The sequence below is a fragment of the Scylla paramamosain genome, chromosome 19 (assembly GCF_035594125.1).
Source record: "Scylla paramamosain isolate STU-SP2022 chromosome 19, ASM3559412v1, whole genome shotgun sequence".
Lineage (NCBI taxonomy): Eukaryota > Metazoa > Arthropoda > Malacostraca > Decapoda > Portunidae > Scylla > Scylla paramamosain.
Window position 1 is genome coordinate 16462960 of NC_087169.1, and position 25013 is coordinate 16487972.

A 25013-nucleotide genomic window follows, 5' to 3' on the forward strand; every position below is an offset into this window, starting at 1 on the left:
AAAGAGAAGAGAGGAAAAGGAAGACAGTAAATGGAGAGGGAGGGTGAAAGAATGTAGAGGAAGGAGGAAAAGATTGGAGATAGGGAAAAAGTAGATGAGAAGTGACGGAAAGAAGATAGAAGATAAAGGAGAGAAGAGAAGGGGAGGTAAGGAAAGATGAGAAGAAAGGTAGGGGGACTAAGAATAAGGAAAATGATGGAAGAGAGAGAGAGAGAGAGAGAGAGAGAGAGAGAGAGAGAGAGAGAGAGAGAGAGAGAGAGAGAGAGAGGGTAAAGATACGGCACTGTGGTTGGTGGTAATATTCTCTCTCTCTCTCTCTCTCTCTCTCTCTCTCTCTCTCTCTCTCTCTCTCTCTCTCTCTCTCTCTCTCTCTCTCTCGAAGCACCCCTCTTCTTCCATCATTTACCTTACTCCTCCTATCTTTCTCCTCATCTCTCCTTATCTCCCCTTCTCTTTCCTCCTTTCTCTCCTGTCTTCTCTCCTTCACTTCTCATATATATATTTTTTCCTCTCCCTTTCCATATCTCTCTTCCAAAGTTTTCTGCCTCCAGGTTGTCTTGGAATGTTGATGACGAGAGGATGCTGAACACCAGGCTGCGCGAGAGGTGGTAGTAGTAGTAGTAGTAGTAGTAGTAGTAGTAGTAGTAGTAGTAGTAGGTAACTGTATTAGGAACTTAAACTCAGACTAGCATAACTACTTTCATTACACTACACCAAACCACACTGACACACTCCTTCCTACCTGCTTTCTCTCTCTCTCTCTCTCTCTCTCTCTCTTTTAACCAGCATATTCAGGGCAGTATATAATACAAACAAACACACACACACACAAACACACACACACACACACACACACACACACACACATACTACGCGTACCTTGAAGCTTGGAGCACGGGAAGGGCGGCGGTGAGAGGGCACCATTCCCTTGGTCTTGCGGATTAGTTACTGGAGAGCAAGGGAAAGATGAAAGATACAAGCTGTCCTGCCATTACAAACACGTTGATGAAGTTCTGATTTGTACACACACACACACACACACACACACACACACACACACACACACACACACACACACACACCAAGTGGCAGTTTAAGGGTTAAACACCAATTATACAGCTTTGTGGCTCGTCTGTGATCGGTGCCACACACTCCCGCGAGAGAGCGCGCGCACACACACAAACACACACACACACAGGGCAGTTAAGCTTGTGGAAGCGTAGTGTTAATACCACACCACCACACTACACCATCACACCATACCATACCACACCACATGACACAACCAACACCACCACCACGCACCATCACCGCCACACCGCACCACCACCACCACACACCACATCATAACACATAACACCACATCACACCACACCACACCACACCACGATATCCTTGGTGCCCCGGCCTGCCCAGCCCCCGCCAAGCACTGCCAAGCCCCTCCGACCCCCGCCCCGTCCCGCCGCGGCCAAGGTAACAATTTCCCGCAACATATTTAGCGTAATTTCAAGGATTTTGCAGGTGTTTCTAGGTGATTTAAAGGCTCGATGTGTGGGTGTATGTGGAGGAGGTGGAAGTGGAGGAGAGAGGAGGAGTCTGAGGGGGAGGGGAGAGGAGTAGAGAGTATTGAGGCGAGGTGCAAAAAAAACTACTTCGGCTCTGTATCATCATTTTATTTTTTTACCAGTGAAGTTTGCATTGTTTTGATATTTAATTTATTAATAGGAAAGTATAAGAAGTTATAGTGTATAATAAAATCTTGTCTAGCTGTTTTTTTTTTGTTTCCGATTAAAATAACACTTTCGTCATTTTATAAATTATCAATTTTTTTATTAGCACGCCTAGGATTGCTTTGGTGTTTGATTTAAGACTTAAAAAAATTAAGAAATGTACCCCGGGTAATAATATCCAATAAAATCTAGCGCAACAGTTCGTATTTTCAAATTTGAAATAAGTCCGTTGCTAGATGTGAAAAAAATATTTTCTTTATACCACAAGAAATTTGTGTTTTCTTTATTTATCTGGAAAGTACAGATTTTTTGAATTCAGAATATGTAACATAATCTAGTCTGGCTGTGTTTTCCTTCTCGTCAATCTAAGTTTTTTGTGGCCCCGTTCATAATAATTACAGATTGTGTTTTGGATTTTTCTTTATTATTAGTGAGGCTGGAAATGTTTTTATATTTTAGGTATTTATTAAAGTATATGGCAAGTCAGAATATATAAAGCATTCCAGTCTAGCTGGGTTTTTTCGAACGGTCAATTTCAAAATGGATTAATCTACGTAAATACGGGTGTGACGTCATCAGTGACGTCATCAGGGTACCATGACAAGGGACATCCCTCCATTCCAGTTTCTCTTTGTCAATGGTCGGTGTGTTAGCTGACGTATATGGCAGGTCAGAATATATAATGCAGTCCAGTCTCGGCGTCTTTCTTGCGGGTTTCAAAATGCATTGCCGTACGGAAAAATAAGAGCCGAGAGGAACATTTTCCTTCCCTGCCTGTACGTCAATATTTAGCTAAGCCTCCGTGTGTTTCCAGACTCAGATGTGAAGGAAAGCCAGAATTAACCACGGAAGTAGACAAATAACCTCCAAAATGTCCCAGATAAGGATTAAATAAAGTGCATGATGTAGCCCCGTTCAGAGCACCCATTGTGAAAACAAAAGAACCTAGACCTTCCATCCTCTCTGCCCGCGTTTGTTCGTTAATATTTCCCTCAGTTTCCAGCATTTCCCAGATATTTCCAAGTGTTCTTCTGAATAAAATGTGCAGTAGTAGTAGTGGAGAGGCTGGAAGATATAAGAGTGGAGAGATAAGTGGAGAATGTTGGTAATAGTAATAGTAGTAGGAAGAGGAGGCGGAGGAGGAGGAGGAAGAGAAGGAGAAAGAATAATTGAGGAATGGAGGTGGAGGAGAAGGAAAAAAATGAGGAACAGAAGAGGAGGAGGAAGAAGGGAGAAGTGATGAATTGGGAGGGTTCTCTCTCTCTCTCTCTCTCTCTCTCTCTCTCTCTCTCTCTCTCTCTCTCTCTCTCTCTCTCTCTCTCTCTCTCTACAACTACGGGTACTTTGTAACGACGGTCCACTTATTAAAGAAAGGTGTGTATAATGGTTGTCGCTTACACTTAGTAGAGGGAGAAGAGCGCCTTGTAGCCTATATCTGCCTCCACCGTTCATCTTTCTCTCCAGAGGTTAATCCATGACCCAAGGGAATGATGACCTCTCACCACCCTTCACCTCCACTGTGTGAGAGAGAGAGAGAGAGAGAGAGAGAGAGAGAGAGAGAGAGAGAGAGAGAGAGAGAGAGAGAGAGAGAGAGAGAGAGAGAGTTAATTAAATTTCAAAGGAATTCAGGCAAATGCAATGAGAAAGATAGTAAACGGTATGAGGTCTTTCAGCTTCCCTATTAATGTTCAACTTCTGCCTCTCTCCTCTCTCTCTCTTCTCTCTCTCTCTCTCTCTCTCTCTCTCTCTCTCTCTCTCTCTCTTAACGTGCACATTCAGAACAATGTATAACACACACACACACACACTACGCACAGCTTGAAGCTTTGAGCATGGGAAGGGTGGCGGTGAGAGGGCACCATTCCCTGGGCTTTACGGGTTAGTTACTGGAGGGCAAGGGAAAGATGAAAGATACAGGAAGCTGTCCTGCCCTTACAATTTTAACAAAGTATTCGTAAATATCAGGATTTTTTGTTTTTATTTCCAAGAAATCTCAATTAGCAGAGAGAGAGAGAGAGAGAGAGAGAGAGAGAGAGAGATTAGATGGAGGAGACGGGGAGGGACGCATGAGAGGTGGGGGTGGGGAGGCGGGACATGGAGTGGGGTTGACGAAGGAGGTGTGGCTTAATTGACACGTCACGACTTCTGACCAATGATATTTACTTATTAAATTCCCTTGAGTTGACATGTCGCTTTAGCTAAAAAAAAATAAGGGTAGAAGGCTGCTTCATCAAGTAGGGAGTCCTTAATTAAGTAGTACATAACTAATCTTAGCGCATACATACCTACATACATACATGCATATATACATTCTTATATACATACTCGTACACTGAAACAACTGAAGCAGTGCACACACACACACACACACACAGAGAGAGAGAGAGAGAGAGAGAGAGAGAGAGAGAGGAGAGAGAGAGAGAGAATCACAAGCAAACAAACAAACGAACAAACGTTGATAAAGTTCTAATTTGTACATGAAGACTGGCTTGCAAGCTCACTCACACAACACACACACACACACACACACACACACACCAAGTGGCAGTTTAAGGGTTAAACACTAATTATTCAACTTTCTGACTCGTCTCTGATTGGTGCCCTCAGACACGAGGGCGCGTGCGCGCGCGCACACACACACACACACACACACACACACAGGGCAGTTAAGCTTGTGGGAGTGTACTGTTAACACCACACCCACACCATCACGTAATACCATACTACACCACACACCACCAACACCACAACCACACACAACCACACAACACCACCACCAGACATTACCAAACACCACCACACACCATACCATAACACACAACACCACACCACACTACACCACACCACACCACACCACCATATCCTTGGCGCCCCGACCTGCCCAGCCCCCGCCAAGCACTGCCAAGCCCCTCCGCTCCCCGCCCCGTCCTGCCGTTCCCAAGGTAATAATTTCCCGCGACATATTTAGCGTAATTTCAAGGATTTTGCAGGTGTTTCTAGGTGATTTAAAGGCTCGATGTGTGGGCGTAGGTGGAGGAGGTGGAGGTGGAGGAGAGAGGAGGAGTCTGAGGGGGAGGGGAGAGGAGTATATAATATTGAGGCGAGGTGCAAAAAAACTACTTCGGCTCCATATCGTCATTTTATTTTCTTTATCAGTTAAGTTTGCATTGTTTTGATATTTAATTTATTAATAGAAAAGTATATCAAGTTATAGTGCATAATAAAATCTTGTCTAGCTGTTTTTTTTTTTTTTTGTTTCCGCGTAAAATTATATTTTCGTCATTTTATAAATTATCATTTTTTTTATTAGCACGCCTAGGATTGCTTTGGTGTTTGATTTAAAACTTAAAAAAATTAAGAAATGTATCCCAGGTAATAATATCCAATAAAATCTAGCATAACAGTTCGTATTTTCAAATTTGAAATAAGTCCGTTACTAGATGTGAAAAAATATTTTCTTTATACAACAAGAAATTTGTGTTTTCTTTATCTATCTGGAAAGTACAGATTTTTTGAATTCAGAATATGTAACATAATCTAGTCTGGCTGTGTTTTCCTTCTCGTCAATCTAAGTTTTTTGTGGCCCCGTTCATAAAAATTACAGATTGCGTTTTGGATTTTTCTTTATTATTAGTGAGGCTGGAAATGTTTTTATATTTTAGGTATTTATTAAAGTATATGGCAAGTCAGAATATATAAAGCATTCCAGTCTAGCTGGGTTTTTTCGAACGGTCAATTTCAAAATGGATTAATCTACGTAAATACGGGTGTGACGTCATCAGTGACGTCATCAGGGTATCGTGACAAGGGACATCCCTCCATTCCAGTTTCTCTTTGTCAATGGTCGGTGTGTTAGCTGACGTATATGGCAGGTCAGAATATATAATGCAGTCCAGTCTTGGCGTCTTTCTTGCAGGTTTCAAAATGCATTGCCGTACGGAAAAATAAGAGCCGATAGGGACATTTTCCTTCCCTGCCTGTACGTCAATATTTAGCTAAGCCTCCGTGTGTCTCCAGACTCAGATGTGAAGGAAAGCCAGAGTTAACCACGGAAATAGACAAATAACCTCCAAAATGTCCCAGATAAGGATTAAATAAAGTGCATGATGTAGCCCCGTTCAGAGCACCCATTGTGAAAACAAAAGAACCTAGACCTTCCATCCTCTCTGCCCGCGTTTGTTCGTTAATATTTCCCTCAGTTTCCAGCATTTCCCAGATATTTCCAAGTGTTCTTCTGAATAAAATGTGCAGTAGTAGTAGTGGAGAGGCTGGAAGATATAAGAGTGGAGAGATAAGTGGAGAATGTTGGTAATAGTAATAGTAGTAGGAAGAGGAGGCGGAGGAGGAGGAGGAAGAGAAGGAGACAGAATAATTGAGGAATGGAGGTGGAGGAGAAGGAAAAAAATGAGGAACAGAAGAGGAGGAGGAAGAAGGGAGAAGTAATGAATTGGGAGGGTTCTCTCTCTCTCTCTCTCTCTCTCTCTCTCTCTCTCTCTCTCTCTCTCTCTCTACAACTACGGGTACTTTGTAACGACGGTCCACTTATTAAAGAAAGGTGTGTATAATGGTTGTCGCTTACACTTAATAGAGGGAGAAGAGCGCCTTGTAGCCTATATCTGCCTCCACCCTTCATTTTTCTCTCCAGAGGTTAATCCATGACCCAAGGGAATGATGACCTCTCACCCCCCTTCACCTCCACTGTGTGTGTGTGAGAGAGAGAGAGGAGAGGAGAGAGAGAGAGAGAGAGAGAGAGAGAGAGAGAGAGAGAGAGAGAGAGAGGAGAGAGAGAGAGAGAGTTAATTAAATTTCAAAGGAATTCAGGCAAATGCAATGAGAAAGATAGTAAACGGTATGAGGTCTTTCAGCTTCCCTATTAATGTTCAACTTCTCTCTCTCTCTCTCTCTCTCTCTCTCTCTCTCTCTCTCTCTCTCTCTCTCTCTCTCTCTCTCTCTCTCTCTCTCTCTCTCTTAACGTGCACATTCAGAACAATGTATAACACACACACACACACACACTACGCACAGCTTGAAGCTTTGAGCATGGGAAGGGTGGCGGTGAGAGGGCACCATTCCCTTGGGCTTACGGATTAGTTACTGGAGGGCAAGGGAAAGATGAAAGATACAGGAAGCTGTCCTGCCATTACAATTTTAACAAAGTATTCGTAACTATTCGGATTTTTTGTTTTTATTTCCAAGAAATCTCAATTAGCAGAGAGAGAGAGAGAGATTAGATGGAGGAGACGGGGAGGGACGCATGAAAGGTGGGGTGGGGAGGCGGACATGGAGTGGGGTTGACGAAGGAGGTGTGGCTTAATTGACACGTCACGACTTCTGACCAATGATATTTACTTATTAAATTCCCTTGAGTTGACATGTCGCTTTAGCTAAAAAAAAAAAAATAAGGGTAGAAGGCTGCTTTCATCACGTAGGGAGTCCTTAATTAAGTAGTACATAACTAATCTTAGCGCATACATACCTACATACATACATGCATATATACATTCTTATATACATACACTGAAACAACTGAAGCAATGCACAACACACACACACACACACACACACACACACACACACAAAGAGAGAGAGAGAGAGAGAGAGAGAGAGAGAGAGAGATGGAGAGAGAGAGAGAGAGAGAGAGAGAGAGAATCACAAGCGAACAAACAAACGAACAAACACGTTGATAAAGTTCTAATTTGTACATGAAGACTGGCTTGCAAGCTCACTCTCACACACACACACACACACACACACACACACACACACACACCAAGTGGCAGTTTAAGGGTTAAACACTAATTATTCAACTTTCTGACTCGTCTCTGATTGGTGCCACAGACACGAGGGAAGGTGCGCGCGCACACACACACACACACACACACACAGGGCAGTTAAGCTTGTGGGAGTGTACTGTTAACACCACATCACACCATCACGCCATACCATACTACACCACACACCACCAACACCACAACCACACACAACCACACAACACCACCACCAGACATTACCAAACACCACCACACACCATACCATAACACACAACACCACACCCACACTACACCACACCACCCCACACCACGATATCCTTGGCGCCCCGACCTGCCCAGCCCCCGCCAAGCACTGCCAAGCCCCCTCCGCTCCCCGCCCCGTCCCGCCGTTCCCAAGGTAATAATTTCCCGCGACATATTTAGCGTAATTTCAAGGATTTTGCAGGTGTTTCTAGGTGATTTAAAGGCTCGATGTGTGGGCGTAGGTGGAGGAGGTGGAGGTGGAGGAGAGAGGAGGAGTCTGAGGGGGAGGGGAGAGGAGTATATAATATTGAGGCGAGGTGCAAAAAAAACTACTTCGGCTCCATATCGTCATTTTATTTTCTTTATCAGTTAAGTTTGCATTGTTTTGATATTTAATTTATTAATAGAAAAGTATATCAAGTTATAGTGCATAATAAAATCTTGTCTAGCTGTTTTTTTTTTTTTTTTTGTTTCCGCGTAAAATTATATTTTCGTCATTTTATAAATTATCATTTTTTTTATTAGCACGCCTAGGATTGCTTTGGTGTTTGATTTAAAACTTAAAAAAATTAAGAAATGTATCCCAGGTAATAATATCCAATAAAATCTAGCATAACAGTTCGTATTTTCAAATTTGAAATAAGTCCGTTACTAGATGTGAAAAAATATTTTCTTTATACGACAAGAAATTTGTGTTTTCTTTATCTATCTGGAAAGTACAGATTTTTTGAATTCAGAATATGTAACATAATCTAGTCTGGCTGTGTTTTCCTTCTCGTCAATCTAAGTTTTTTGTGGCCCCGTTCATAATAATTACAGATTGTGTTTTGGATTTTTCTTTATTATTAGTGAGGCTGGAAATGTTGTTATATTTTAGGTATTTATTAAAGTATATGGCAAGTCAGAATATATAAAGCATTCCAGTCTAGCTGGGTTTTTTCGAACGGTCAATTTCAAAATGGATTAATCTACGTAAATACGGGTGTGACGTCATCAGTGACGTCATCAGGGTATCGTGACAAGGGACATCCCTCCATTCCAGTTTCTCTTTGTCAATGGTCGGTGTGTTAGCTGACGTATATGGCAGGTCAGAATATATAATGCAGTCCAGTCTTGGCGTCTTTCTTGCGGGTTTCAAAATGCATTGCCGTACGACGAAAAATAAGAGCCGAGAGGGACATTTTCCTTCCCTGCCTGTACGTCAATATTTAGCTAAGCCTCCGTGTGTTTCCAGACTCAGATGTGAAGGAAAACCAGAATTAACGACGAAAATAGACAAATAACCCCCAAATTGCCCCAAATAAGCCTTAAATAAAGTGCATGTTGCAGCCGTTCAGAGCGCCCACTGTGAAAACATCAGGACCCAGACCTCCCCTCGTCCCTGCCCGCGTCTGTTCGTCAATATACCCCTCAATTTGCAGCGTTTCCCAAGTATTTCTAGGTGTTCTCCAAAATAAGATGTGTAGACAGTTGTTGAGTAGGAGGAGGACGAATAAATGAAAAATGGAAGGAGAGATGGAGGTGGAGGTGGAGGATAGGTGAGAGTGGTGGTAATAGTAATAGTAGCAGTAGGAGGAGCAGGAGGAATAAATGAGGGATGGAGGTGGAGGAGAAGCAGAAAATGAGGAATGGAGGTGGAGGAGGAAGAAGGGAGGAGGAATGGATGAGGGTTCTCTCTCTCTCTCTCTCTCTCTCTCTCTCTCTCTCTCTCTCTCTCTCTCTCTCTCTCTCTCTCTCTCTCTATCTATCTATCTATCTATCTATCTATCTATCTATCTATCTATTTATCTCTCTCTCTTTTAACCTGTGCATTCAGGACAGTATAAAACACCACACACACACACACACACACACACACACACACACACACACACACACACACACACACACACTACGCATAGCTTGGAGCTTGGATCACGGCAAGGATGACGGTGAGAGGGCAACATTCCTATGGTCTTACGGATTAGTTACTGGAAAGCAAGGGAAAAATTAAAGATACAAGAAGCTGTCCTGCCATTACAATTTTAACAAAGTAATCGTAAATACCAGGATTTTTAGTTTTTATTTCCAAAAAATCTCAATTATCAGAGAGAGAGAGAGAGAGAGAGAGAGAGAGAGAGAGAGAGAGAGAGAGAGAGAGAGAGAGAGAGAGAGAGAGAATTAGATGGAGGAGACGGGGAGAGGGGTATGATAAATACAGAAACAAGGAGTGAGTTGGGTGGGGAGGCGGACATGGAGTACGGTTGAGAAAGGTGTGGCTTAATTTACACGTCACGACTTCTGACCAATGATATTTACCTATTAAAATCGCTTGAGTAGGAAAACTATTTCATCAAGTATGGAGCCATCTGTACAACAAAAGTACATCTTGTTTATTATCTACCGTTACTAATATTAGCCTAATTACTGTCTCTGTCTTCGCGCACACACACACACACAGATATATATATATATATATATATATATATATATATATATATATATATATATATATATATATATATATATATATATATATATATATATATATATTATAGTGCCCCATTCCCTCCGTAATTATCTGTGCCCCCCCACAAGTGACCCCCGCTTTTGCACCCCTTGTTCCGTCAGTGGTGATATATTGTCCACCCAACTTTTAAAAAAAGGAGGGGACTTGTCCCCTGTCTCACCCCCCGAATGACACCTATGATTACTAACCTAAATATATCAAAATTAAAACAAAAATTTCCCAAAAACCCAATCTTGTTTACCACCATTTCTGAGGAGTCACAAAACCATGACATCTTATTTAATATCTCCCCATTAACCTTATTATTTGACTCGATTGTTACATCAATAAACATCAGTTGAATTTAGATAACTTTATAAAACACGAAATTTGGAAGTAGAGTCTTAGATAAGGAGAAACAAGGGAGGGTATATGAGTGTAAGGACTGGCCGCTAGGTGTCTCTGGGATGTCATGTGCACGATCGAAGCTTGGCTCAACCTGTCACTGGGATCCACACACCCTCATATTTTCCCTATTCTCTCCGGGTAAGATACACTGCAGCTCCCTTAAACTAACACAGGAACTCGATATGTCATTAGTACATCAGTATATGTTGTTAATTTCCTCCATCAGTTATTAAGAAGGATAATATGAGGGTGGGAAGTGAGACCTAGATTCTTTGGTGTCTGTGTGACTTGGTGATTTTGTAAAGGAAGTTTATTTTATTGAGTTTATATTGACTGGTTTTTGTTTTTAGGTTGTTTTTGGAAGGTTAGGTTGTGTTAGGATAGTGTAGGTTTTGGTATTGTAAATAGTATAATATTCTTTGTTCATTTTTATTTTATTAATTTATTTTTTGTTCTGCCTCTCTATTTAGGTTAGATTTATTTTATATTGGTTTTGTTTTGTTTTGTTTTTATAAGCTTGTTTTGGGAAGGTTAGGTTAGGTTTGGCATCCTAGTTAATATAATTCATCTGGTTCTGATAGCTTTACTTATTATTCTATTTTATTCCATTTTTAAGATAGGGTTGGTAAGGTTCTATTAAGTATGTTTAGTTAAGATTACAATGTATTATTATTGTTATTATTATTATTATTATTATTATTATTATTATTATTATTATTATGTGGTGTGGAATTATGTGGTCAGCTGTGCTATGCCTAACCTCCTGGAGTGTAGTAGGGTGGTCCACGAGACTGTCCCTTTCCACCACAGGGCAGTTGGGCTAAAATGTGCATGGTGTGTGTGTGTGTGTGTGTGTGTGTGTGTGTGTGTGTGTGTGTGTGTGTGTGTGGTGCTTTGCTTGAGTTGCTCTGTGTGGGATTGCTGCCCTGGTATATAGACAGATTATTATTATTATTATTATTATTATTATTATTATTATTATTATTATTATTATTATTACTGTTATTATCCCTTTCCACCAGGGGCTGACTGGCCCAAGAGTAAGAATGATGTGTGTGTGACTGTGTTGTACTTTGTCTGGCCCAACACTTGTTTGAGTGCTGGTATATAGATAGATAGATAGATTATTATTATTGTTATTTTTATTAGTGTATGAGTGTATGTTACTTGTCTAGGTCGCCCTGCATGGGATAGCTGGCCTGGTATTTAGATAGAAGCATAGATAGATCATTATTATTATTATTATTACTATTATCATTTTCATTATTATTATTGTTGCTACTCCCCAGGCTTGTGTAGAAGGCCGCCGCCGCTGCCATGGCATCAACAGAGTACTGGCTGATCTCTGCGCCAGGGGACAAGACGTGCCAGCAGACATGGGAGAAGATGAACAACCTCACCTCGGCACAGAATGGACTCTGCGTCAACCACAAGTTCCACCTCCCAGACCTGAAGGTGAGAGAGAGAGAGAGTGTATGTGTGTGTGTGTGTGTTATAGTGAATTTGTGATTTGATGTTTTTTTGTCTGTTTTCTTTCTTGATTTATTCTGATGTCAATTTTGTTCTGTGTATTTTTTTTTCTTTCTTTTTTTTAAGTGTGCTTTTTTGTCATGGTTTATTTTTTATGTTGAAATTTTGCTTTGTTTTTATTATTATTTTTTTTTATCTGGGACTTGTATATATATATATTTTTTTTTTTTTTATTTATTTATTTTTTTTTAGTATTTTGTCTGTTCTTTGGTTTTATTTTTTTCAGGTATTATTTGATTTTTGCAGTTTGTTTTATTTATTATTCTGATCTGTGCTTTTTTTTTAAATATATATAAGAGACTGTTATATTTTTGTTTGTTTTATTACTTTGTTATTCATTTATCTATTTATTTTTCTGGGATTGTTATATTTTTTTCAGTTTGTTTTATTACTCTGTTCTTCCCTTCATGTATTTTTTTAAGGATTTTATTTTGCTGTGTGCTTTTATTACTCTGTTCTTTGATTTTTTTTTCAGGAATTATTGAAGTTTGCAGTGTTTTATTTGTTCTGTGTGTTATTCTTTCACTACCACTTGCTGTCATAAGAAAAAAAATCAGTGTTATGTTTTGTATGTTACTTCTACTACTACTACTACAGTACAACAATACTACTACACCACCACCACCACTATAGCTACAACACCATAGGAAGTCTTTAGTTTATGACAGGCTCGACTTGCAGCTTCTCATGGTTATAATGCTGGCAGTGCTTGTCCCTGTATATTTCTCTTTGCTGATAGTTTTTTGTTTCTGATTTATTTCATTACTTCATTACATTTTACTGTATGTCCTTTTTTTTGTACAGTAGTTATGTTCTTATGTCCTTATGATTTTACAGTACTGCAGCATTAGCATAGAGGAGTGACGTTCTGGTAGGCACTTACTTAGGCTGGTTCTGATCTATGCCGAAAATCAGTTTACAACTTGGTGTAGAAACAGAACTCAGGCATAACGTTCGGACACCCTGTAATACGAATGACCCATCCATTGCACCATCCCTCAGGTGGGCACACTGGACCAGCTGGTGGGCCTGAGCGATGACCTGGCCAAGTTGGACACCTACGTAGAGGGTGTGACTCGCAAGATGGCCGGTTACCTGGGCGAGGTGCTGGAGGACCAGAGGGACAAGCTGGCTGAGAACCTCCTTGCTAACCAGAGTAAGGGCTGGGGTGTTGTGTTGGGCTGTTTTGTTTTGGGGCTTTTGTTATGAACTGCATTTGTGTTGTTGTTGTTGTTGTTATTATTATTATTATTATTATTATTATTATTATTATTGTTATTATTATTATTATTATTATTATTATTATTATTATTATTTACTTGTCTGTTTATTTATTTTAGTCTTTTTTTGTTGTTTTGATTGAGTTTTGCATTTGTCAAATTTTCTATATTTTTTTATTTTATTTTGAGTTAGAACCATGAGTGTCTTTTATTCATATATTCAATTAATTCACTAGTTTAATTTTTCTTCATTGAGTACTGCATTTGTATAATTTTCTTACCCATTTATTTATTTATTTTGTTTATTTAAATTTTTTTGGTTTGGGAATTTCACTTTGATTTTTTTTTTTTTTTTCTCTCTTCTCGTCTCTCTCTCTCTCTCCAATAACTGCATTGCATGGTAACCTTACAAGTTAAGTTCCAAGCCCTCAGCCAGTTCTTTTGAAGAAAGCAGTAGCAAAACGCCTCTTCCTTCCAAGGTAATGCTAGGGAGTAAAGGTTCTGAGCACCCAAGGCACCAGTTGTTTTCAAAGTGACAGCAACAAAGCACAAAACACCATTAACAACAGCAAAGTAACAATAGTAAGTAAATTTTCAAGCATCCAATGAGTTCTTTCTAAGGTAACAATTGCAAAACAGATCCAAACACCCAGCATTCCATAACACCCTCCCTTTCCCCGCACAGTGGACCTGGCCACCTACCTGACTCGATTCCAGTGGGAGATGGCCAAGTTCCCCATCAAGCAGTCCCTCCGAGGCATCGTGGACGCCATCAACAACCAGGTCACCCAGATTGAGAATGACCTCAAGTCCAAATCTGCCAACTACAACAACCTCAAGTCAAACCTCGCCAACATGGAGAGGAAACAAACGTAGGTGTTGAGTGTGTTACTGTGGGGAAGTAGTAATGCGATAGTGGTGGTGTGGGGAGATAGGAAGGAAATGAGTTTGTGTGTGTTGATTTGGGAAAATAAGAAGGGAATGTTTACATGTTTTAATGTAGAAACAAATGTAGGTTTTGAGTCAGAGAAAATGAGGGGAATGCTTACTTGTAAATGTGGAAACAGATGTAAGGTTAAATGTGTCATTGTGGGAAATAGAAAGTGGATATTTGCATGTTGACGTGAGAAACAAACGTATGTATTGAGTTAATGTGATGGAGGGAATGTTTTCATGTGTTGATGTTGGAAACAAATGTATATATGTGTTGAATTTTTGATGTGGGGAAATGGTAATTTTCTGAAACTTTGTGTTGTTCAGTGGCTCAAAAACTTGTATCCTCCATCTATCAGCTTGGCACAACCTTCTAACTTACTATTCCCTCTTCCATCTTATTCAGTGCCTCAAAACTAATTCTTCCATCTCTCAACTCAACACAGTCTTGTAGCTAACTGGCTTCTCTTCTCCAGTGACACTCACCTGTCCCCTTTTACACTGGACATCCTTAGTCCATCCTTTAGTAATGATGTCAGAAAAATGGTTGCAATTTTTATTTTTATATATTGTGTTATATTTTCTTTATTTTGTAATTATTTTGTATTTTGTAATCATTCTTCAAAAACTTTGCCTTAAAAGCTGTTTGTTTCAAAAAGAGCTATTAGTGTGTCTTGAAAACCCTGCACAATATCAATCATGTACAAATACTGGTGAAAGATAAGTTTCAATGCTTCAATGTCTCCCTCAGTGGCAGCCTGCTGACCCGCAACCTGGGTGACCTGGTGAAGAAGGAGGACTTTGTGCAGAACAGCGAGTACCTGGTGACATTGCTAGTGGTGGTGCCCAAGTGAGTGGATGGATACAAGTTGGTATCTGTTACTGTTATTTCACAAAAAAGGTCAAATATTTCTTTTGTATTAAGTGAGTGAATGTGTCTGTCTTACATCTTGGCTGTTACAAATCATACTTTAGGAAACAGTCAGTATTTCTGTTTATTAAAAGAGTGAATGTATATCTCTTAAATCTTCCTGTCTATTGTGAATCATACTTCAGAAAACAGTGTCTCCTCAAGATCTCTCTTCTTAATCTTAGCCCTCCTCTTAGTAATCCCTCACCCGAGAACTGTTTCACAACACCAGTAATGAATGACACTTATTGTTATCCATGACTGTCCATGACTCTGCACCTTCATCAGAGACTCATAATCCATCCAACCTCATAAATAAGAATGTTAAGTGAAACAATAATTTTAATGACTGCACTTTCACTGGAGACTCGTATACTGTGCAACCCTGTAAGGAAAAGAATAAGGATGTTGAAGTGACAATGATGACCACACCCTCACCACCTATAGTACTTGTCAGTGATAACTACACTTTCACCAGGGACTCATAAACCACCCAAGCTTATAAAGAAAAGGAAAAAGAACATTAAACTAAGCAACAATGATGACACCACTTTCACCACACTCATAAACTGCCCAAGGAAACAAAATGCATACTTATATCAAGGATGCCTCTCCAATGAGGGGGTATGCAAGACAGGGCACACCACTTTCACATTAACACTAATAAGGACATTAAACTAAAGCAGCAATGATGACACCACCCTCACCATTTTAGGGCCTTCTACACCGACTGGCAGGCCAAGTATGAACATCTGTCTGATATGGTGGTACCCCCGGTCCTCCCGCTTGATCTTCGAGGACAGTGACCATGGCCTCTACACCGTCACTCTCTTCTCCAAGGTGGTTGACGAGTATAAACTCCACGCTCGGGAGAACAAGTGAGTGCGACAGTGTGCTTTTGTTTGGTAGTCAGTGTTTGGGTTTTTTGCATTGCCAGTGATAATGTTAATAGTGGTAATCTTGCCCTCACTCTTTTGTTTTGGGTCTGTTTGAGGGTCCATTGGCTGTGATGTTAATAATCTAGTATCTGTGTGAATATTTGTATTTTTTTTTTTTTTTTTTTTTTTTTGTTAGTGTGGCTCTACATTGCTTGTGTGAATATTAATAATGGTAATCTTATTCTCATTTTTTTGTTTTTGGTTAGTGTTTGAGTTTCCATTGCCAGTGATAATGGTGATAATCTTGTTTTCACTTAGATGTGTAGACAAGGTAACTTAAATCTGTTGCCTGTGTGAATATTAGTTGTGATAATCTTGTTTTCTCTTTTTTTGTTTGGGATCTGTTTGGTTTCCCATGTCATAATATTAATAATGATAATCTTATTTTCTCTTTTTATTTTTGGTTATTGCTACTTTCCATATGATGATAATAGAGATAATCCTATTTTCCCTTTTTTTTATTTTGAGTGAATGTGTCTTTCCATTGCCTATATGAATGTTAATAATGGTGATCTTATTTTCAGAGAGGTATAGACAAGTTAATCTAAAGAAATTCATTGAGTACATACAAGATGATTGAAAATATATTATTAAATAGATAGAAGCTAAGTTAGTCATTGTGCAAGAGTTCACGTAGCAGTTCTTGTGTTCATTGTCTTTCATTGTGCAAGGTTCCACTTACTAAATCCTGTGGTGGTCGTCTTCAGGTTCATTGTGCGAGAATTTACTTACAATGAGGAGGAGCTGACAGCAGGCAAGAACGAACTCTCCAAGCTGATCAACGACAAGAAGCGTTATTTTGTGAGTCCTTAGAGATTGATTGAGGAAATCTTGACATTCTTTAATTTTATAATAGCTGATAATGTTTCTATATTCTTTATGTTGTTAATCAATCTGTTTTTTCAGTTCCTCCATCTCCTTTTGTGAGGAAATTTGTACTTTCTTTAGCCTTAGAACTGCAAATGGTGCTCTTTTTGTTCTTTTCTTTTAGTGTGTTGGTCTGTTTGTTGATCAGTTTCTCTTTCCTCACTTTCTCCTCTTAGAATCCCCTTATGGCTCATGGATAATTTTTCTTAATAGGTTTATATGTTTATTAACTCTCTCTCTCTCTCTCTCTCTCTCTCTCTCTCTCTCTCTCTCTCTCTCTCTCTCTCTCTCTCTCTCTCTCTCTCTCTCTCTCTCTCTCTCTCTCTCTCTCTCTCTCTCTCTCTCTCTCTCTCTCTCTCTCTCTCTCTCTCTCTCTCTCTCTCTCTCTCCAGGGTCCCCTCGTGCGTTGGCTCAAAGTGAACTTCAGCGAGTGTTTCATCTGCTGGATCCACGTCAAGGCCATCAGAGTGTTTGTGGAGTCTGTGCTCAGGTGAGGCACTGCTTTCCTTCCTTACATGTTCCTGCTCCCCTTAGCTAACTGTCCCTCTCATCCTCTGGCTTATATTGAAACTGGTGGTGCTGGTTGCACATCCCTAAACTTTCAGCTATTTTATACAGTGCTAATTTATGTATATTTTATAGTTATGTTGCTCTCATTTCTATTGTTATGTGTTTTCCTTGATCTTATGTCATGATCTACTGACAGTCATATAAAACCTGATGACTGATTGATAGGGAAACTAAATGGATGTTATATACATGTACAATCTCTTATTTCTGTGTATGTATTGTTATACTGTTCTCATTTCCACTTTGTTTAATGTTTTCCTCAGTCATATAAACTGATCTGCATACAGTCTCCTTATAAAGTCTGATGAATGAGATTCTTAGCAGATGAGATGGAAGGAGAACTCTAAAAGGATTTAACATATATTTAACCTCCAATTTGTGGACATGTACAGTTGTACCACTCTCCACCGTGTTTTGGATTTTTCTCATGTGTATGACTTATAATATAAAACCTGCTAACTGATAGATTTTTAGCAGACAAGATGAAAGGAGAACTCTAAAAGGAAGTGTGGTATGTTACTCAGTGTCTAGCTATAACTATATTTGCCATCTGGTCGACTGAATCACTGAACATGATGCACCACTCTTCACACAAAGGTACGGCCTGCCAGTGAATTTCCAGGCCATCCTGATCCACCCCAACAAGAAGAGCATCAAGAGGCTGCGGGACATCCTCAACCAGCTGTACAGCCACCTCGACTCCTCTGCCACAGGTGGCGTTGGCGAGGTGAGCCTGCTGCTCAGAGGGAAATGTTTAGAGGAGTTGAAGTATGCTGTTGTACTTAATTCTTTGTTGTATATTGCTGGTTAGTTTTATTTGTCACAGGTGTTGGTTAGGTTCATAGGGTTAAGGTTTTATGTGACTGTGTTGTGGATTTGCAGGGGAGTATTGAGAAAAGGCTGAAACATAAGAACTCAAAGACTGTGGGCAGTCTGTCTTGCCTTTTTAGTAACATTTTCAGTAAACAACTGCACTCTTCCTTCTCTCCTCCCACAGGCTGGTGACATTCCCATTGCTTTCTTAACTAGTAAAACTTTCACTTAAACTACTGACATCTTTCCCTTTCCCATACCACAGACTGTTGATATCCCCATTGCTTTCTTGATGCGTAATAATTTTGCTTAAACTATTGACGTCTTTTCCTCTTTTCCATAGCCTGTTGATATCCCCTAAACTGTTACACTCTTTCCTTCTCCCATGCCAGACTGCTGACACCCCCTAAGACATCACATGTAAACCACTGCACTCTTTTGCTCTCTTCTCCCACAGACTGTTGATATTCCTGGCCTGGGCTTCAACACCAGCGAGTACTACCCTTATGTCTACTTCAAGATCAACACTGACATGATTGGGGAGCACCGGCCATAAGCTTGCTATTTATACACAGCCGTAGGAGTGCCAGGTGGGTTTGTAGTGTTGGAACCCACTGACAGGGAGTTAATTTAGACTTGTTATAGTAAGCATTCAGTTTTACCCCAAGAATGTTGTTGATATAGAATTTTTTTGAGCCTTTGTGCCTAAAGTGAAAATTTTAATGAAGTGATAAGATTTGGTCTATGATGTTAAGTTTCCTGCACAAAAATGATGACTTAAGTTGCAATACAATACATACATACATACTCCCGATATTATGTACAGCTGTAAAGAAGAGTGTAATTTCCAGGGCCAAATATTTATGTAGAAAGAAAGTGTGAATCGAGTGTTACTACTTGTTGTTATTATGTGTTGTGGCAGTAACGGTTATCTATCATGTGACCCAACCGTGTCTTGAGTGTTAAAGAGAAGTTAAGTATACATTCCAGATAACACTCATACTTCTCTCTCTGTCTGTCTCTCCCTGTCTCTGTCTCTCCCTGTCTCTCTCCTCAGACTCATCGGGCTATCCCATAGTAGAGTTTTAGATAGAACAAGGTCATGTGGGGTCATTCATCTTGTGGTTGTGTACAGGACTTCCTTTCCTTGCTTGTGTATAAAGACAAAAGGCTGCTACCTATTCTTTTATTTCCAAGTCTTTTTGGTGAGTCTATTCATTGTCATTACTTGCACCGGTGGAAATGCTACATGCACTGGACAACACACATAACATTCCACTAAGGTTACCATTGACATCCAAACATTCACCTGCATCAGTCTTTGTAGTTCTAGCCTTCAGGAGACCCAAGCAAGATATATTTGGGGCTGCCTGTTGTAGAACCCTCATCTGTTCCTTTCCTAAGGGTTGTATGACTCGTAAGAGTATCGTGATATTGTTTATTGGTATACTGGTAGCATTTACATATAGCTCTGAAGATAGACTGGTTATCAAGGCTTTTATGTAAGGTGAGACTCTGGCCTAGGACAACACAGAGGCTCTGAAAAAAAGGTTCACTGAAGATGCCAGTTCCCAGAAGAGTGAAGTCAAAAGGGCCATCCAGATTTTGAAAATAAACATCTTGAAACCTCCTTCTGGAAACAGTTCAAGTCAAAGATAGGAAGAAATACAGAAGTCTGCTGTTTTAGATATACCAATGAGACAATAAAACCATCAGAAGCTCTGTATTGCTCCTGTGTCTGTAAGTGTTGTGTGGAGGTTCACCTTGGCACAGGCGGCACAGAAACATGAGAACACAAGGGAAGCTGCAGGAAGCCATCAGGCCGACATGTGGCAGTCTTTGTATGAAGCATGGCGGAGCAGAAGGGAGTGAGGGAAGAGACTCCAAAAAAAATGTGGTTTCTGATCGTGCATTTGATATTGTATATTTTTATCTAAATTAAATATCTTGAGTTGCAGATAGATAGATAGATAGATTATATATTACAAAGTTTATGGGTTATATATATACAGTATATTGTCCTTGGTGTACAGAGAAGCATGTACTGTTATGTTGTACTTATACATGTGAATATACATGGTGTAAATGAACCACTGGTCTTTCTGCCATTGTGAAAGCTTCAGTCCCTTGGAGGCAGTATTGAGTCTTAGTTTGTTGTTGTTAATGGTTTTGATGCTCCTTTTAAATAACTGAATTTTTTTTTTTTTAGGTCTCCATTCTTTTAAACAATACAGCATCATTCTCTCTCTCTCTCTCTCTCTCTCTCTCTCTCTCTCTCTCTCTCTCTCTCTCTCTCTCTCTCTCTCTCTCTCTCTCTCTCTCTCTCTCTCTCTCTCTCTCTCTCTCTCTCTCTCTCTCTCTCTCTCTCTCTCTCTCTCTCTCCTATTATGGAAGGTTTTGGTTCTTATAAACAGCTTCATTAGCTTCATTTTTTTTAAGGTTTTCATCCTTTTTAACCTTCATGCATCCCTTTTTTTTATTTAAAGGTCTCAATCCTTATAAACAATATCATCAATATTTTTTTTAAGGTTTTATTCCTCCAACAACTTTATTTCCTTTTTTTTTTCTTTAAGATTTCACTCCTTCTAAACAACATTTTTTTCTTATCATATTTAAAGATCTTGGTCCTCCTTTTAACAGTATCACATCCTTTCAGCAGCATCAGATTCCATTCAAGTGCAGGTTTGTGTCCTCCCTTTAAGCACTGTAACCCAATAAGCATCCTCCCTGTGGCATCAGATTTCTATGCAAGATGATAAAGGTTTGAGTGTCCCCTTTAAACAGTGTAGTGAACTCCATGGTCACTCTTAGCAGCATTAGAAACCATTCAGCAAGGCAACCCAACCTTATTCATTTGGCAGAGATAGGAATGTATTTGCCTCTTGTATATGTAAATAGTGCTAAAATATCTTGAAATAAAGAACAACATTAAATGGACAAATAAGGAAGAGAGGTAGTCGAAAGGAAAGAAAAAAATAATTAAGAGAAAGGAGAAGGGAATGAGAGAGAGAGAGAGAGGAACGTGTATAGAATGAAGAAAGAGAGTAACAAGCGAATGACAGAGAGAGAACTGATAATGAGAAAGTAGATAAGGAGTCGAGGCAAGAGAGAGAGAGAGAAAGAGAATATCATGACTGGACGGTTAGGTGTGAGGGTGGAGTGGCAGACAACAGGTGTGTGTGTGTGTGTGTGGCTACCGGATGTGGGGGAGGGAAGAGGACGCTATATCTGCCTCTGGTGTTTTCCCTCCTCCTCCTCCTCCTCCTCCTCCTCCTTGCAGAATATGACCTTAGTTGTGATGCCAGTGGTTTATCTCTCTCTCTCTCTCTCTCTCTCTCTCTCTCTCTCTCTCTCTCTCTCTCTCTCTCTCTCTCTCTCTCTCTCTCTCTCTCTCTCTCTCTCTCTCTCCCTCTCTTTCCTTCCCATTATGCATTCCTACATGTATATCAATATGTATATCTGTACCTCTCTTCTATCACCCTATATCTCTCCCTTTATCTCTATATCTCCCCTTTTATCTGTCTCCCCTATATTTGTCTCCCCTATATCCCCTTTATTCGCCGCTCTCATCCCGTTTCCCCATGTTCCCTTTCCCATCACATCCTAAATAACATAATTTTTCAACCAATCAGCAGCGTTCTTATTTATGACGTCATACTCTCGCAGCCAATCAGGAACGAGAAAATCAGCCACAGGAAATTTGAGATCATAGCTACGCATTTTCGCTTTTTCGTTAATTTTTTTCCTAACATGTTTTTAATTAGTTTTATTTTGTTTTTATTTTATTCTGTTTGTTTTTGTTTACTTTTATTATCAGTCTTATCGAAAATTATTATGGTTAATGGGAGTTTTACATTTTCGTTTTCCCTTTTTTTCAGTGTTTTAGAAGTGGAAAGTGTGGTGGTGATGGTGGTAGTAGTTCTTATTTCCCCCTAACTAGTTTTGGCTCTAAGTTACCAGAAGTTTTGATAATAATTATTAGTATGGTTAGTAGGAGTTTACGTGGGTGTGTCTGGAAGTCTAAAGAAATGTTGTCATGGTGTATTTAGGAGTATAGAGTTTCAATATGTTTGGGAGTGAAAAAAAAAAAAAAACTTTTAGGGTGTCTGGAAGTTTTTAAAAGGCAAGCAGTTTTAATGTGTGAAAATCGAAAGGGTGGTGGTAGTGATGGCGGTGGTGCTGGTTACTCGTAGCGGTGATGGTGGTACTGGCGGTGGTGGTGATGTTGGTGGTGGGTGGACCCTCAGGGAAAGGCTAAAGGACCGGAAACTGCGTGCGTGGGTGTCTACTCGCGAAAATTATCCTCCCAAAGTCTGGCTCTGTTACGTGTGTGTGTGTGTGTTGCCGCGCTGCTTGTGTTGTCGTTGTACTGTCTGGGGAATAAATCTTGAGTCTGGATAAGGAAAGAACGTTAAATTTGTCCTGTAAAGTTTATCCTTAAAAGTTCGGATTAGTTATGAGTCATTCGGGTATTGTTGCTAGTTATGTTGGGTATTTGAATATAGATTGAAAACATATATAGCTCTGTACGTAAATTCTTACCAATATATTCAATAGATCGACATTTCCTATATAACCCTCAAGGATACTTTTTTTTAAGAACACAATATATTTTCTCCCTCCAAGAAACTCAAAATTTCAGTAATAGTATGAGAAAACCCAAAATTCACCACCCATATACTCAGTAAATTCAAATGTTCTGTAATATTTCCAAGGACGCACTTCCAATAAAACTACACTGCATTTTCTTCTAACTTCCTTCAACAAACTCATATTTCATGAATGTTACGAGAAAACCCATAATTCATCACCCATTTATTCAACAAACCCACATTTCCAATAATATTCCCAAGGACACACTTTAAACAACAACGCACTGCATCTTCTCCCCTCATCATCCTTCAACAGACTAAAAAAATCCATCACTATTACAAGAAAACCCAATAACCATCACCCTTATACCTGGGAGACCTCCATTTTCTATGATATTCTCAGGGACACATTTCCAATAAAACTACACTGCATTTCCTCCCTCAACATCCTTCAACTAACTGAAAATTTCACAGAATCACGAGAAAACCCGTATTTCATTAGCTATTTACTCAAAAGATCCCAGTTTCCTGTTATATTCTCAAGGACACATTGCATTTTCTTCCATCAAGCGCAGATTCGGTTATAGATGCGTAGCTCGGCTCAGGTCACGAGGGCAGAGGTTCGGGAGGGAGGGAGGAGAGGGTCAGGGGAGCAGGGAAGACGTAATCAACTGAAGTCTAGGTCATTAGTATTCACAGGGTGTAAATAAAGCATTGCAATAAAATCCCCGTGTGTGTGTGTGTGTGTGGTGAGGTGATAGGGAATGTGAGGTACAGTAGTAGTAGTAGTAGTAATCTTTCCCCATCATAGTAGTGATAAATAACACGTGTTCTCTTATAAGTATGATATATAGACCCAAACGTTTAAAGAAGTAGAACGGAAGAAGGTGTATAGAAATGTGGTTTTTACAAATGTTTTCATAAGTATTCCCGACATGAGTATTATAATGGCAAATGATGCGGGTGTTCCTTCAAAGTATGATACATATTTCCAAACGTTTCAAAGCAGAACGGAAGACAGTGTATATAGATGTGGCTTTTACACGTATTTTCATAAGCATTCCCGACCTAAGTATTGTGATAGTAACGCCAAATGATGCGCATACCTTTTAAAATATGATACCCAAGTTTTCAGATACAGAACGGAACAAGGTAGGAGTTTTACACGTGTTTTCATAAGTATTCCCCTTTGAAGTATTATAATAGTAACGCCAAGTGATACGTTTGCCCTTACAAGTGTGGTGGAGAGACGCAAAGGCTGTCACGTGCGGAGAGGAAAGTGCAGAAGCTTGGTTTTCATAAGTACTTGTTCGTGAGAGTGATGGAAAAAAAAATCATAAGAACTGGCAGTTATACAAAGAGAGGTGTGGAGGTGTGGCTTTTTTTTTTTTTTTCGATGCATTTCTCTGTAAGTGTGCTAGATACAGGTGCAAGACTCGCCAGGTATGGAGAAGTGAGGTCTTGTCAGGTGTGTAATTACGATAGATGTATTATTCTAGATTGTATGTCGCGATAACCTCTGTTTCCTTCTTCTCCTCAAGGTTAGAGGGCAGGAACACACACACACACACACACACACACACACACACACACACACACACACACACACACACACACACACACACACACACACACACAAGAACCTGTCCCCTCAACACACACACACACACACACACAAATATCACAACAAAAACCAGGGCAGCACATCACAACATACATACCAACATACTAACATCACAAACTTACCTTCCTCTACTTACCTTTCCTCTTCTGATAATTAGATATATACTCCTCTCTTTATTTAAGGCCCCATATGATCCCGTTGCTGTGACACCTTATAGTCAATCAGTCAGGCACCAAATACCACACATTCACGCAGAGTTAAAAACCTGACACGAAGGAAGCTCAGGTGAAGAGGAAGTGACAGAGATGAGTCTTCCGGCATATTTTGAGGAAGTGGGGGGAGGAGGAGGAGGAGGAGGAAGATGGGGGTGGGAAGG

At 39.9% G+C, this 25013-nt stretch overlaps 1 protein-coding gene across 1 annotated transcript; it reads left to right on the plus strand.

Annotated features, from left to right (window-relative positions):
• Positions 1–10640: 10640 nt before the first annotated feature.
• On the plus strand, positions 10641–20511 carry LOC135109754 (V-type proton ATPase subunit C-like). Its single transcript, XM_064021357.1, is given in 11 exon segments — positions 10641–10778; positions 11930–12095; positions 13173–13326; positions 14076–14262; positions 15075–15173; positions 15949–16003; positions 16005–16111; positions 16879–16972; positions 17431–17528; positions 18206–18335; positions 18879–20511. Coding segments are annotated over 10 exon segments (1161 nt in total). The 5' UTR covers positions 10641–10778; positions 11930–11957; the 3' UTR covers positions 18978–20511.
• The last annotated feature ends 4502 nt before the right edge of the window (positions 20512–25013 follow it).